Consider the following 15,943-nt stretch of genomic DNA (forward strand, 5'->3'; position numbering starts at 1 on the left):
GGGTGGGTCACACTCACCTGTGGCTCCAGCACTGGGGCTGTGACCACCAGCAACTACGTCTGCTGGGTCCAACATAAGCCCTACCAGTCTCACCGGGGTCTGCAGAATTCAGGGGTCCCTACTCACTTCTCAGGCTCCCTGCTTTGAGATGACGCTGCCCTCACCATCGTGGGGGCCTAACCTGAGCACAGGGCCAGTATTACTGTGCCCTATGGTACAGCAACCATGTCCACAGTGACAGATGGGGACGGGGAAGTGAGACAAAAGCACCCAGTCTCAGCCTCACCCTGTGAGCCTAATACCCTCAGAGACCCAGCAGAGATGATCGAATATATTGTTCTAAGCTCCAGTAGGTTTTATTTTTTACCCATTGTTTTGTGATCGTGTGAAACCCAGTACAAAAATCTGTCAATTGCACAGACACAAACAAAAGTGGCAAAAAAAGTTACACACGCACACTTACACACCCTCACACACTCATAAAAATCCAGATTCAGACAGGCAAGTGTTTAAGAAGCAAGTGTGACTATAGAGATACAACACAACAGTGATTCTATGTCTCTGGATATAAGCAGCAACAGAGCGTATAAAGCTTTAGAAACATAATGGAAACAGAGGAATATGATAGATCTCCCTCCCCAAATTTTAGAAAATTCTGTAACAAAAGAAAATCTTATTTTAGAATCGTCTAAGAACTCACCATGACAAACCTCAGGGTAGGTACCCCGGACTGGTTTTTGTTGCCTACACATATGCATGCTAGCTACCCGTAGAGGGACCCCCTGACCGCCAAATGTCATTCTCACAGGGCCTCAGGCAGCCTTTTGCCCCAAGAATAGACTGCAGACTTTCTTCCTAAAGAATAAATAAATAAACAAACAAGTAAATAAAATCTTAAAAATTCCAAAAACGTTGGGCTAATTTTAAAAGTATAATACAAAATGTACATTTTATGTACATTTAACACTAAAAAAATCCAACTTCTTTCCCCACACCTTAATCCAGTGCAACAAAACTGGTCCTCCCTGTGGGCCGCAGGACAACCCCGGAGTCACAGAAGCAGAAGAGCAGTGGCCCGTCGTCCTGCACTGTTTGTTCCCACAGAGACTCCGCAGGACTCTGCACGTGTCCAGAGGGCTCGGGGGTGGGAGGGAGCGGATGGCACAGGGCAGGAGGCCGCAGGGGGACGTTAGAGCCACAAACTTCCTCTCCAAATCAAGACAATTTCCTATGTAATTCATCTTTGCTTTTCTCTCCAAAAACATCGTTAAAGAGCTGCGAAGACATATTTGAAATTGTAGAAGACCAAGATAACAAAGAAAATTGGAGGGGAAATAATTATAACATGTTTTACCAAAACACTTAAAATACAATAGAAACAGATAAATGGGACTCTGATTTCTAATTAACTTAGAGTGGAAATCTAAAATCTTCAGGTGTGCTGGGGGGTAGGGGCAAGGAAAATACCCTTGAATTGTACGCTAGATTTCCCCAAAGCATCTCCAAAGAGCTCAGGTTTGAGGCTCTACGGGGAGGTGTAAAAATCATAAAGAAAACAGGGGCCCTGACTGAGTCTTAACAAAGAAAAGCTGGACCTCTGGGTCGCCTGCTTCAGCCAATATAGTCTACTGTGCGCGCTCACCGTCCCATGCAGCAGACACAGTTATGTGACACAAGATCCCCTTTCAAGGAAAGAGTCATTAACCCTGCGGTTGGAGGTCCTCAGTGGACAACCCCGAGCTGTCAGCAATCTCTGTGTTAGCCTGAGCCACAGGGAGTGGCCTGGGACAAAACCTGCCCCTCTCAGGTAAAATAGGCTGACTAGTGTGATTGCAAACATCATATTCATCGGAAACCTCAGAATATAACCTGACTTGGAGTGGAAACCTCATCTGCAGATGGAATTAGTTGGGATGGCAGGTCAATGATGGGGTTGCTTGCTGGGCATGTTGCATGTCCCTCCAGTGATGCTCTGAAGGCCCTGAGTTCACCACAGGGCAGGACACTGAGGCAGGAGGACTGCACGGCTCCGCCCATACCCCATACAAAGACATAGATACAAACAAGTTATTAAAAATAGCGGCAGATGCTGGTGTGGATGTGGAGAGAAGGGAACACTTGTACGCTGCTGGTGGGGCTGCAGACTAGTACAGCCTCTATGGAAAGAAGTATGGAGACTCCTCAGAGCTAAGAGTACACCTTCCATTGGATCCTGCAATCCAATTACTACATATCTAGTCAGAGGGGAAAAAAATCATTTTACCATAAGGGCATTGGCACTGGAATGCTTATTGCAGCTCAAGGCACAATCGCCAAGATTGGAAATCAACCCAAGGGCCCAGAAACCTATGAATGGATTCATAACTGTGGCACATGTCTGCATGGAATACTATTCAGCCATAAGAAAGATGGAGACTTTTAACATCTTTTTTATTTACCTGGATAGAGTTAAAGCACATTCTTCTAGGTAAAGTATCACAAGAATGGAAAAGCAAGTATCCAAGTTCTCATTACTAACATAAAACAAATAGGAAAACAACTACATGACCACACGAGAGAAATACACAAGTATATTCAAGTGGGGGAGGGGAGAGTAGGATAAGGGAAAAGGGGAGAAGGCTGGGGATTAATGAGCTCTCCCCTAACGTGCACAATGTAAGGGTTTACAGCACACCGCTGGTGAAGGGCTCGACTAACACTTGAACCTTAGAAATGCAAACAGTAAACGGTCTGTGAAGCTAGTGAATGATGCCCCATGATCATATCAATGTGCACAGCTATGATTTAATAAAGAAAAAGAAATACTAAAAAAAAAAATAAAAAAAAGAAATGCAAAAGCGTGCCCTAATCATTTGTACACTCATACTGATCTGAAATAAAAATAAGTAATAATTTTTTTAAAAAATTGGTAAGATGAGGTCATCAGGATTAGCGTAGGTCCTAATTTCAAAGACGAGTGTCCTCATTAGTGGAGGAGAGGACACCCAGGTATACCCAGAGGTAAGTTGACCACGTGATGATGGAGCCAGAGAGTGAAGTGACACAGTCATAAGCTACAGGTTTCTGGAAGCCACCAAAAGCTGCAAGCAGCAAGCATCCTCCCCATGAGCCTTCAGAGTGAGCATGAGCTTGCTGATACCTGGGTTTCAGGTTTCTCACTTAACAACTGAGAAAGAATATACTTCTGTGAATTAAACCACATAACCAGTGGTCATTTCTCATAGCAACTCCAGGAAGAAGTACAGCTTTTTGTACCAGCAAGTGGGGTGTTGCTGCAAAAATTACCTAAGCACTTGGGATTATTTTGGGAGTAGTGTACCCATCAGAGGCTAGAGTGTCAAATACACGGATGTAAAAAAAATTGATTTCCCTGAAGAGAAGCTCAGTAGATATTATATAGTCGAAAGCACTTTTGAGGAGTGTTCAAAACTGAGGAGAACTTTAAACATAACATTTAAGGTCTTTGAGAATTAATATAAAATAATGAACAGAAAGTTGATAGAGAAATAAATATTAAAGGTGTTTCTAGTGAGTCCTTACAGTTTGACTCAAAATATTCATCTACAACCTATTGTCATATGAAGAGTACAGATATCTATGAAAAAATTATAAAAATCAGGGTCAGCAAAAGTAAACACATACCACATCTTAAGAATTACTCCAGAGGGTGCCCGTAGCTCAGTGGTTAGGGTACTAGCCACATGCTCTGGGGCTGGTGGGTTCAAACTCAACCCCTGGCCTGCTAAACAAAAAGAGCCAAGTGTTGTGGTGGGCGCTTATAGTCCCAGCCACTAGGGAGGCTGAGGCAAGAGAATCGCTTGACCCCAAGAGTTTGAGGTTGCTGTGAGCTATGATGTCACAGCACTGTACTGAGGGTGACAAAGTGAGACTCTGTCTCAATTTAAAAAAAAAAAATCACTACAGGATGCAAGAAAAGTGCTCCCCAAGTTTACACAGAACTTACTCTCCAGACACAGTAGTTTATATAGATACAGCAGGTGAATGTCCTGGAAATCTCATTAGGAGGTCAGGACAAACATTACAGTATCTTATTCAACTGACTTGTTGAGGACACCAATAAACTTAGCCAAAGAGCTTTAATAAAAAGCAAAGTTATCAGCCCAGTGCGTGCCTCATGCCTGTAATCCAGCACTCCGGGAGGCCAGGGAGGGTGGATGGCTTGAGCTCAGGAGTTCAAGACCAGCTGGAGCAAGAGCGAGACCCCATCTCTACCAAAAATAGAAAAAATTAGCTGGGCGTTTTGGCGGGCGCCTGTAGTCCCAGCTACTCGGGAGGCTGAGGCAAGAGAATGGCTTAAGCCCAGGAGTTGGAGGTTGCTGTGAGCTGTGTGACGGCACTCTACCGAGGGCCATAAAGTGAGACTCTGTCTCTACAAAAAAAAAAAAAAAAAAGACAAAAATGGAAAAAATTACCTGTCTTGGTGGCAGATGCCTGTGGTCCCTGGCACTTGGAAGGCTGAGGCAGGAAGACCACCTGAGCCCAAGAGAAGGAGGTGGCTGTGAGCTATGATGATTCCCTGACACTCTACCAAGGGTGACAGAGTGACACTGTCTCAAAACGAACAAACAGAAAACAAACAAATTCACAGTTATCTATAGTCCAAGAGGAAAGAGCATTTAAAGCAAACTTTTTGTGTTGGAGATAAACTGGCTGATATCTCGCAGTTAATTAAACTAAAAACATTAAGTTTATATTATGTTTAATTTCTGACAGGAATTTACCAACTAACAAGTTTCCGTCTGATGACATTTCACAGAAGGGCGTGTGCACTGAGGAGGTCTCCATCTCAAACTCCTCGTCCAGTCTGTACTGAAGGGAGGTGGGTGCTCCCTCTCCGTCTCCTGCATTCCTAATGCCACCCCTCTAGGGCAGGGCTCCAGCTGTCTTCCTGTCAGCCCAGCAACCAAGGCGGATCACCACCCCCAGTCAGCAAGCTCCCCCATCTGACGGTCCTGAACAGCCCTGCCCAGCACCTGCTCCTTTCTGAATCCTAACCCCTCGGTCCCTGGTCACCCCACCCCCACCCCAAATCTCATCGCTCATGACATTCTCATCACCTTCACTTCAACCCGACACTTACTCCCTCAGCTCCTTCCTCCCTCCTGCCCTGTGATCCTACCAACCTCTGCCCCCTCCAGGCCCCTGAGTGCAGCAGTGGCCCCGCTGGCAGCCCTGCCCACAAGGCTGAAGGAGAAGAAGGGACACCCAGGTGTGACTCACACCCTCATGTGTCCGCACCAGAGGCGGCTCCACAGGGAGGCCTGAGCAAGGCTGGCTAGTTCAGCTTGCTACATCCTTTGCCAAACAAAGCACCAAACACATGATAAGTGCTCATAATTATTTGCCAAAAGCAGACCTGCCTTTCACCGTGCTGGCCACATGGTACTGGGCCTAGAAGGCACCTGAACTGGGAGAGAGTCACCCATGCACCAGGTCCTCACTCTGCCCTCAGCCTGAGAGCTGACGGCAAATACCACTAAGGAAAGTGCCCATGGGCTCAGAGGAGACCACAGGCAGCCTTGTCCTGTGAGTGAGAGAGTGCTCAGCTGAGGGAAAGCCCTGTTTATTCCAGTCAGAGTAGTAATTCCAGCACTTTCAGAGGCCAAGGCAGGAGGATCACTTGAGGCCAAGAGTTCTAAACCAGTCTGGGCAACATAGACAGTTCTAAACCCTGTCTCTACAAAAAAAATATGTAAAAGCTTAGTTACACATTATGGTAGGCACCTGTGGTCCCAGCTACTTGGGAGGCTGAAGCAGGAGGACCATTTGAGGTCAGGAGTTCAAGGCTGCAACGAGCTTGATATGAGCTATGATATGATATGCTATGATATGCCCCCACACTCCAGCCTGTAGAACAAGATACTATCTCTAAAATAGTAATAAATAGAGTTATTTTTTCTTGAGACAGTGTCTCACTCTGTTGCCCTAGGGTTAAGTGCCATGGCATCATCATAACTCACAGAAAATTCAAACTTTTGTGTTCAAGAGATTCTCTCGCCTCAGCCTCCAGGGGAGCAGGGACTACCAGTGCCCTCCACAATGCCCAGCTAATTTTACTATATTTCTTAGTAGAAATGGGGTCTTGCTTTTGCTCAAGCTTCTCTCAAACTAGTACGCTCAAGCAGTCCACTTGTCTCGGGCTCTCAGAGAGCTAAGAACACAGGTGTGAGGCCCAGCAGCTCTAGCTCAGCATCCAGGGCACCAGCCACGTACACCGAGGCCGGCAGGTTCAAACCTGGACCAGGCCTGCCAAACAACAATGACAACTACAACGGCAACAAAAACTAGCCGGGTGTTGTGGTGAGTGCCTGTAATCCCAGCTACTCGAAAGGATGAGACAAGAGAATCACTTAATCCCAAGACTTTGAGGTTGCTGTGAGCTATGACACTACTGTACTCTACTGAGGGTGACATAGTGAGACTCTGTCTGAAAAAAGCAAAAAAGAAGACTACAGGTGTGAGTCACTGAGCCTGGCCTAATAGAATAAATTTTAAAAATAAAATGAGAGTTAAATGACAGTAAAATTCACTGGAAATTCACACTGCATCATCAAAGACAAAGCAATGCTGACCAAACACAGGTGGCAAGCACCTGTTCCTACATGATACTGAATAAAACGTCACAAAATACCTCTGAGTGCTTTAAACACAGTCAAATGTCAAAACTTCCTGTTAAAAGTATCAATGTGTGATGGTGCCTGTGGCTCAAGGAGTAGGGCGCGGGTCCCATATGCCGGAGGTGGTGGGTTCAAACCCAGCCCCAGCCAAAAAAAAAGTATCAATGTGACTGAAAATCATGTTATGCTTATGAAGGCAAATATTTGCAAGAATTATGTTTATAAACACAACAGCAATGACTGATGTTCAACATTCACACATAAGTAAAAGGAATCTTTTCATGTAGATATGTGGACCTATTTTATTTAGGTGAGTGCTTTAGATATTCCTTAACCTATTTTCGAAACATCATGCACTAAACATTTCACAATAATCACAACAAAGTGTGACAAATTCATCAATGGAGATGTGAAGCTGACAATGCTGCTGTCCTTCTCTAAGGCAGGTGACCTCTCAGAATAAAACATGGTGACAGTCTTCTGCATGACTGAAAGCGCTGTCCTAGTCATACATAAACATTTGTTGCTTCTTAGAACTTTAGGAAATGGGATTATCCTTTTGAGGAAGATTGATTTCTGTTTGTTGGTTTGTTTGGAAACAACAAACCGACAGCTTGGGGACCGAGCCTCAAGCTGTCGCCCTGTGTAGAGTGCTGAGGCATAACAGCTCACAGCAACCTCCAACTCCTGGCTCAAGCGATTCTCTTGCCTCTGCCGCAATGCCTGGATATTTTTTGGTTGCAGCCATCATTGTTGTTTGGCAGACCTGAGCTGGATTCAAACCCACCAGCTCAGATGTATGTAGCTGGCGCCTTAGCCACTTGAGCCACAGGTGCTGAACCAGGAAGATTGATTTTTTGACAAAACTATATAAAGAGTATGGTTTTTCAGGACAGAGATTAATTTGTTTTTCTCCTTATGACACAGATTGACAGGCAGGGAGCAGTGGCTCACACCTGTAATATCAGCACTCTGGGGGCCAAGGCAGGTGGATTGACTTAGCTCATAAGTTCAAGACCACCCTGAGCCAGAGGGAGACCCTGTCTCTAAAAACAGTTGAGCATTGTTGCTGGCTCCTGTAGTCAGCAATTTTTTTTTTTGGCCGGGGCTGGGTTTGAACCTGCCACCTCCAACATACGGAGCTGGCGCCCAACTCCATTGAGCCACAGGTGCCACCAAGTCCCAGCAGTTTGGGAAGTGGAGGCATGAGAATTGCTTAAGCCCAGGAGTTGAGGTTACTATGAGCCATGATGCCACAGCACCCTACCAAGGGTGCCAACATGAGACTCTGTCTCAAAAAAAAAAAAAACCAAAAAAAAAAAACAGATTGCCAGCACTCATTCCTGAGAACAAACCATAGTTTTTCCTTCACTCTATATCTGGACCTGTTGATCCTAAGGGCTGTCATGAATCAGGCTCCTCTGGGACCAGGTCCAAATAATTTAAACTTTTACCTTGTTACATCTCCAATGTTAGTGTGTTTACCACCATGACTGGTCCTAAATAAAATACTGCAAAGAATGGCACTTAGTCTCTTATACGGTGTTTTGTGTTCATAACAAATTTCTAGCTCAGTTAGCAAATGCAGCGATGACTGTTATGTTCAAGTGAATGGAAGTAGAGACAGTGAAGATTTCCACTGCAGAACTCTCTGGAATGCACACTCAGCTGCCCCCAGCACGTTACCATCCCTACAGAGAAGATCACTCACTGTCCTCACTGCTGTGGGATCCACAGCTGGAGGAGAACTCTGTCCACCAGACAGGAATCGCATGAAAGGGAAGAACCCGGCTTAGAGTGCAGCCAGGGAAGGGTGTCCATGGGAGCCTGTCACTACTCTGAACCTGATTCTGCCCTATGAGGACTGTGTATTGAGACCCCACCTCAGTCCCGACAAAAGAACAGCCCAGCAAGCCGGGACAGATTCACCCTGAGGAGCCTCGTAGAGCATGAAGATTCTCTGACCAAATGGGGAGGACACCGTGGGGGCTGCCAGCCTGGTCCTGAGTCAGGGGGCAGTGGACAGAGCAGTGCGGGAGCAGGACTGGCTCTGGGAGGCTGTGGTCACTTTTTCACATGATGGTGTATCAGCAGGGTCTGGGCACCAGGGGGAGCTGGAGGCCTGTTCCTGCGAGACTGGGGCGAGCAGAGCTGGGATCAGCCACCTGCTGTGCCTGGAGCCCTCTGCTCAGGGTCACAGCTGTGACCACCCCACCCCCTGGGACCACACAGCCCTGCCCCTGACACACAGGCAGACAGGCCTGACCAGAAACCAAGGTGGAGTCAGAAAGGTGGGGGGTCATTTGCATGGAGGATGGGGCCTCCCCTCTCAGGGTATGAAGAGGGGACAGGCAGACGGGGGGAGCTGTGCCTCAGCTGTGGGCACAGAAGGCAGGACGCAGGACAGTCCCCACCATGGCCTGGTCCCCCTCTCCTCCTCACTCTCCTGACTCACTGCACAGGTGACCAGACTTGGGCCAGGAGAAGGGCCCTGGGGAGACCCTGGGGCCCTGCTCTCTCCTCTTCTCTCCACACCTGGAATCACCATGTCTGTGTCTCTCCCTTCCAGGGTCCTGGGCCCAGTCTATGCTGACTCAGCCGCCCTCGGTGTCTGGAGCCCTGGGGGAGACGGTCACCATCTCCTGCTTGGGAAGCAGCAGCAACATTGGGGGTGGGAATTATGGGCACTGGTACCAGCAGCTCCAGGGAACAGCCCCTAAACTCATCATCTATGATAACAGCAACAGACCCTCGGGGATCCCTGGCAGATTCTCTGGCTCCAAGTCTGGTAGTTCAGCCTCCCTGACCATCACGGGGCTCCAGAGTGACGATGAGGCAATTTATTTCTGTCAGTCCTATGACAACAGCCTGCGTGCTTACACAGTGCTCCAGGCCCACGGGGAAGTGAGACAAAACCTCCCTTCTCACTCGCCAAGAGGGTGAACACCCGGCAGCTGCTGCTCAGGCCTGGCCTGTGGCTTCTGCTGCTGTTGCCACCACTTCCCTGGACACAGCAGAACCCACAGGTGCCACCTGGGAGTGGAGGCTCCTCCCCATCTGTCATCAAAGTCACTCACAGCAATCTATTTCTAGAAAAAGTGTCCCCAAGGAAACAGAAAACCCTGCTCCTTATCAGCTTGATATACAGAATCTTTTTGTAAGGAAGTTCAAGGGCTGAGGTGGCAGTTCCAGCTCACCCATCCTCTTCCTGATTCCAGGATGTCCCAGATCTATGTCACCCTTGTGTGAGTTTGCAGCTTCCATACCTGTTCTCTGGCTGTGCCCTCTTAGTCTCGTCTATCTAAAGGATAACTAATGCACAATCACGTGACCATATTTAATGTGTGCAATTAGACACACTTGGATGTTTTATGCTCCCTGGAAAACATTTCCACAATCAATATAAACAACCTCACTGCCTCAAAGGCCTCTGGACACCCCTTTCTGCTTCCTCCTCCAATTCCTTCCCTAAGGCCGCCCTAGATGAGCTCTGATCTACCTTCTGTCCCCGTTGCTTTCCATTTCCTAGAATTTACAAATGGAATCCTACGGGACACACCTTTCCACGTCAGGATTCTCTCCCTCAGCACACTTCCACCCAGGGTCTTCTACACCGCTGCTGAGTTGCCACCAATCATATCACTGTCACCGGCCATTTTGCTCTCTATGGGTACTTCCTCTGTTCAAAAATTATTGAAAACGTATTTCCAAACACATAGTCATAGATACAGATCTAATCCAAGCTGCATTTTCGGCATTTTCCTTCTGTAAATTAGCATATCTCCCAGGGTCCCTGAGAGTGTTTGGTTCTGTAGGTACGGGGCCCGCTGTACCAGGGGATGCTGAGCCCTGCTTTCATCTCATTATTATTTGCTCACCCTTCCTTGGTATAGAAAAATTGTGGGTCTTTTTAAAATTTTAAATAAATAATGCATCAAGATACCAAATTAAGGGGCAGCACCTGTGGCTCAGTGAGCAGGGCGCCGGCCCCATATACCGAGGGTGGGCGGGTTCAAACCCAGCCCCGGGCAAACTGCAACAACAACAACAAAAAAAAAGATACCAAATTAAAAGTTATGAAAGTAGGCTTAAATTATACCACAAGGAAAAAATGAAAATTTAAAGAAAATGGTAAGAAAGGACCTCCCACGGCTGGGCATGGTGGCTCCTTCCCATAATCCCAGCACTCTCAGAGGCTGAGGTGGGTGGAGTGCTCAAGCTCCTGAGTTTGAGACCAGCCTGAGCAAGAGTGAGACTCCATTTCTAAACAAAGAAAAAAATAAATAAATAAAACAGCCAGGCATTGTGGCAGGTGCCTGTAGTCCCAGCTACTCCAGAGGCTGAGGCAAGACAATCGCTTGAGCCCAAGAGTTTGAGGGTGCTGTGAGGATGCAGTGAGGCCATGGCACTCCACTGAGGGCAACAATGTGAAACTCTCAAAAAAAAAAAAAAGGACCTCCCCATCCTACGTGCTCTGTTCTGACCCTCTGGGTCAGCAGAAGTGATCAATGATGCTGATGTTTATTTATCCTCCCAGTGAAGGTATAAACACAAATGTCTGTGTGTGTGTGTGTCCACATGTCTTTTTCTTTACAACTGTAACCTGTTGCTTTTCTAATCTTTATTGATTATGTATTGAACCTATTTACTGAGTGTCCTGATTATTCTGGACAAGCACTGTATTGTTAGAAGTCCAAAGAATCTCTAAGCAATATAAAAAAAAAAAGAAAAAGACTTCTAAAGGAAGAAGGATGGAAAAATTAAATATCAAGAAGTCAAATAAAGAAAACAAACTTTAGTCATTTCATTTTTAGAATTACATTTATTAAAGTAAGATGATGAGGAAGAAAATGGCCTAGGGGTAATAAAGGAGAAGAAGACATGAAATATTAGTGCTCTGAGTGTAAGTTGACCAGCTGAGTGAAGCCCTTGGGACTTTCCTAGAAGAAGCTCTCTTGAATTAAACATTTTAAATCTGTACTCATATAAGCCAGGCATGGTGGCTTAGCCTGTAAGCCTAGCTCCCTGGGAGCCTGAGGCAGGTGGATCACCTGAGCTCAAGAGTTCAAGACCAGCCCGAGCATTTGCAAGACCTCATCACCACTAAAAACAGAAAAACTAGCTGGGCATTGTGCCGGGCTGCTGTAGTCCCAGCTACTTGGAGGCTGAGGCAAGAGGATCGCTCAAGCCCAGGACACTGAAGTTGCTATGAGCTGTGACACCAGGCACTATCAGGGCATAAAAAAAAAGATAGATAAATAAATAAATTTTAAAATCTTAATGTGTGTGCATCTAATAATACAGCTTGAAACACAGCCAAATCTCAATAAATCTATAAATACTACTCTATATTAGTAGAACAAATTGGGAGACAATCAGTAAGGCTTAAGTTACCTGAACAGTACAATTAGCCCACTAAATGTTATTCATATTTATAGAACATTCCAGTGAAACGCCCCTTAATGGACAATTTCTCTACTGCACATGGAAATTTTACATAAAAGTCTCCCTAAATTTAATAGAAAGCAAAAACTAATATTTTGAACCATAATAGTGTTACACTTAATCCAAGTAAAAGAACGATTTATGAAAAAAAATTGAAATAACATACTGAAAAGTTACCAAAGAAGTTAAAGGAAATCACTCAAGAGAATATAACATATTTTTAACTGAGTGAATATTAAAATGAAACATATTAAACTTGTGGAATACAGTTGAAGCAGCATGTTTAGGGAAAATGAACACATTATTTATGGCTCACTGCCTGTTGTTCAGTGGGGAGGGGGTCGGCCACATGCACCAGGGCTGGTGAGTTCAAGCCCAGCCCAAGCCTTCCAAACAACAATGACAACTACAACAAAAAAATAGCCAGGCTTTGTGGCTGGTGCCTGTAGTCCCAGCTACTTGGGAGGCTGAGGCAAGATGATCGCTGAAGCCCAAGAGTTTGAGGTTGCTGTGAGCTGTGATGTCACAACACTCTACCGAGAACGACATAGCAAAACTCTGTCTCAAAGAAAAAAACAAGTGTTTACAGGAGACTATGTGCTAATTGGGTCTCCAGGAAGATTGAGAACTTTGTGTAAACAGGAATAACTCAAATGCCTTTTGTTCGGGTGACTGTGATCTCACTTAAGATAAAATTAGTTTTATACCTGTTATTAAAATTCAAATGTCCAAAGATTGTAAAATGGACACCTCTGAAACATTTCTCAATTTGCTGGATTTGACTGTAAACTTATATTCATGTCTTTGAGCCTTTGAATTCTAAGGTTTGGAAAGGTCTGAGGTCTATAGTGAGGCCCAAGAGACATATTCCCCATTCTTAGGCCAGCAACTACAGGGCACAGTCTCACCCACATGGCCCCTTCTTCCCTGCTCCAACTTTGCCCCCTGGCTATTCTGAGAGAAACTAGATGTTCTAGTTTCCTGCTTTCTATCTTAAACTCTGCTCCTGGTAAAGACCATAGGTCCTGTTCTTTGTGGCCATCTTAGATGCCATGTGGCCATAAGAAACTTAGGGGAACAAGGAAAAGACATTAGAAATGATGCCCTATGTTGTGGTTTCAGAACTTTTTTTAGTAACTTAAAAACCTTAAAATCATGTTGTTACTATAATTTCTTCTTCATTGGGTCCTTGGTCTTGCAGATTTGAAAAGTGAGCCCATCGGCCACAGATCAGTGATAAATTAAGATATTGTTGTACAGAGGAGCATGCAGAGAGAGTGGGGAGCACCAGAGCTTCATGCAGGGAAGACAAGACCCAAGTCAGAGGTCTTCTGTATGAGTCCTTTGTCTAGGCGTAAATATTGGCTCTAAGTGAAATTTTAGCCAAAACTTTGAAAAACACCTTTACAAACTTAATGAATGTACTAGCAAATAAATAAATGCAGTCTCTTCCCTGGGGCAAGGCTGTTAGGTCTTTGCACTTTTTTCCTCAGGGGAAAGGATCGGAATGTCTGCTCCCTACTCAATATAGAACTGCCCAGAAGTGTTTCAGGAGACTTTGTTCATAACCTTACTAGAGTCCAGGGTGTGTTGCCTGGAGAGGGCAGCCTGTTTGTACCAGAAAAGGGGGGACAGGTGTCCTTATCCGGCCCTATGTAGAACAAACTGGATCAATGTTAAATTTCATAAAATCTCTCTCATTTTTAAAATGTAATAATTTGGTTATTTAGATTGCTTGAGAAACTGAATATTTGTCAAAAAATAAGATTCTTATCTTTTAAACCTTGTAATTATCAGTTTACCCAAGTGAATAATTAACTTCATAGTAAACTCTGATCCTGTTTTGTGAAAAGTGACTTTTTTAAGAGCAAGAAAAATTAGACAGAAAGGAAAATGGCACCGTGTAAAAAAAGGATCTTTGTGGTAACTTTTTTCCTGAAACAGAATAGTTATTTAAGAATATGAAAGGCAGAGAAAACCAAAAAAAGTTTTGTTTTTTTTTTTGCAATTTTCTTTTGACAATTTTTATTAGTGAGTTGAAAAGTATTCTCTTGCTTCCTACTGGAAGAGAGAAGAACATTTGACTCCCCTGAGTTTTAAAGTCCTTTACCACTGGAGAAGAACTTAACATGGATTTTGGCCACAGTAGTAGGGGAGAAGAGCCAGGAACAGACCCAAGGTAGAACTAAGAAGTCAGGTAGCCTGGGCAACCGTGTCCCATTAGATAAGGATCAGTGTGCCTACTGTAAGGAGAAGGGGCACTGGGCCAGGGAATGTCCTAAAAAAAAAGAAGAAAGAACTCTCCAAGAAAGTACTGGCCTTAGAGGAAGAAGAAGATTAGCGGGGACGGGGCTCAGAACCCCTCCCCGAGCCTAGGGTAATACTTAAGGTGGAGGGGAAGCCAGTTGAGTTCCTAGTAGACACCGGAACTCAACACTCGGTCCTACTCGAACCATCAGGACCCATCTCCAAGGAAAAATCCTGCGTTGTAGGGGCCACAGGGCATCAGCAGTACTCATGGACTACGCGAAGATCAGTAGATCTGGGAGTGGGACGGGTAACCCACTCGTTCTTAATTATCCCTGAGTGCCCTGCGCCCCTCCTCGGGAGAGATTTACTCACCAAAATGGGAGCCCAAATCACTTTCACTCCTGATGGCCCAGAGGTAACCCGGAATAAGAGAGTAACAGCCCTGACCATGCGTTTAGAAGATGAACATAGACTCTTTGAAAAGCAGCGGGAGAAAGGGACTAGTCTCATACATGACTGGCTAGAAAAATATCCCGGGGCATGGGCCGAAACTGCTGGAATGGGACTGGCCGCAGAAAGGCCGCCTATAGTCATAGAACTCAAAGCTACTTCCACTCCTGTGGCAGTGCGCCAGTATCCTATGACTAAGGAAGCTCGGGAAGGAATTAGGCCTCACATTCAGCGTCTCCTACAGCTGGGCATACTAGTAAAGTGCCAGTCACCATGGAACACCCCCTCATTACCCATCAAGAAACCCGGCACAGGAGACTATCGCCCTGTGCACGACTTGAGAGAAGTAAACAAGCGGGCGCAAGACATCCACCCCACCGTGCCTAACCCTTATAATCTGTTAAGCTCCCTCCCTCCGGACCATATCTGGTACACCGTCCTGGATTTGAAGGATGCCTTCTTCTGCCTCTGACTACACTCCTCTAGCCAGAACATCTTCGCATTTGAATGGAGAGACCCGGACTCTGGAACGAGGGGGCAATTGACATGGACCCGACTTCCACAGGGGTTCAAGAACTCCCCAACCATCTTTGATGAAGCCCTCCACCAAGACCTAGCTCACTTTCACGCCAGCCACCCTCAGGTAACGCTCCTACAATATGTAGATGACTTACTACTAGCTGGAACGACAAAAGAAGAGTGCCATTGGGGCACAGAACTGTTGCTGGAAGAACTAGCCCGCTTAGGATATCGAGCCTCCGCCAAGAAAGCCCAGATCTGCCAGAAAGAGGTAATGTACCTGGGTTACACCCTAAGAGGAGGGCAGAGATGGTTAACGGAAGCCAGGAAGCATACTGTGACTCAGATTCCAGTTCCCTCGCTCGCCCCGCCAGGTGCGAGAATTCTTAGGGACTGCGGGGTTCTGCCGCTTATGGATACCGGGGTTTGCTACTCTGGCAGCTCCCCTCTACCCTTTGACCAAGGAAGGCACTCCCTTTGAGTGGGGTGCCAGCCAACAGCGGGCCTTTGACAACATTAAAAAGGCATTATTATCAGCCCTGGCCCTGGCTCTACCAGATGTAACAAAGCCCTTTGTCCGTAGATGAGAAGAGAGGAGTTTAAGTAAAAGTAGCAAATGTTACGTAAGTTATTTCTTTAAG

At 45.8% G+C, this 15,943-nt stretch overlaps 1 gene segment (V, D, J or C); it reads left to right on the forward strand.

Annotated features, from left to right (window-relative positions):
* The window catches only part of LOC128584904 (probable non-functional immunoglobulin lambda variable 1-50), a 685,263-nt gene that overhangs the window by 195,186 nt on the left and 474,134 nt on the right, over positions 1 to 15,943 (forward strand). The window contains 1 exon segment of the V gene segment in view: positions 9,208 to 9,514. Coding sequence covers positions 9,208 to 9,514 — 307 coding nt within the window.

Source organism: Nycticebus coucang, chromosome 4, assembly GCF_027406575.1.
Source record: "Nycticebus coucang isolate mNycCou1 chromosome 4, mNycCou1.pri, whole genome shotgun sequence".
In the NCBI taxonomy this organism is placed as follows: Eukaryota; Metazoa; Chordata; class Mammalia; order Primates; family Lorisidae; genus Nycticebus; species Nycticebus coucang.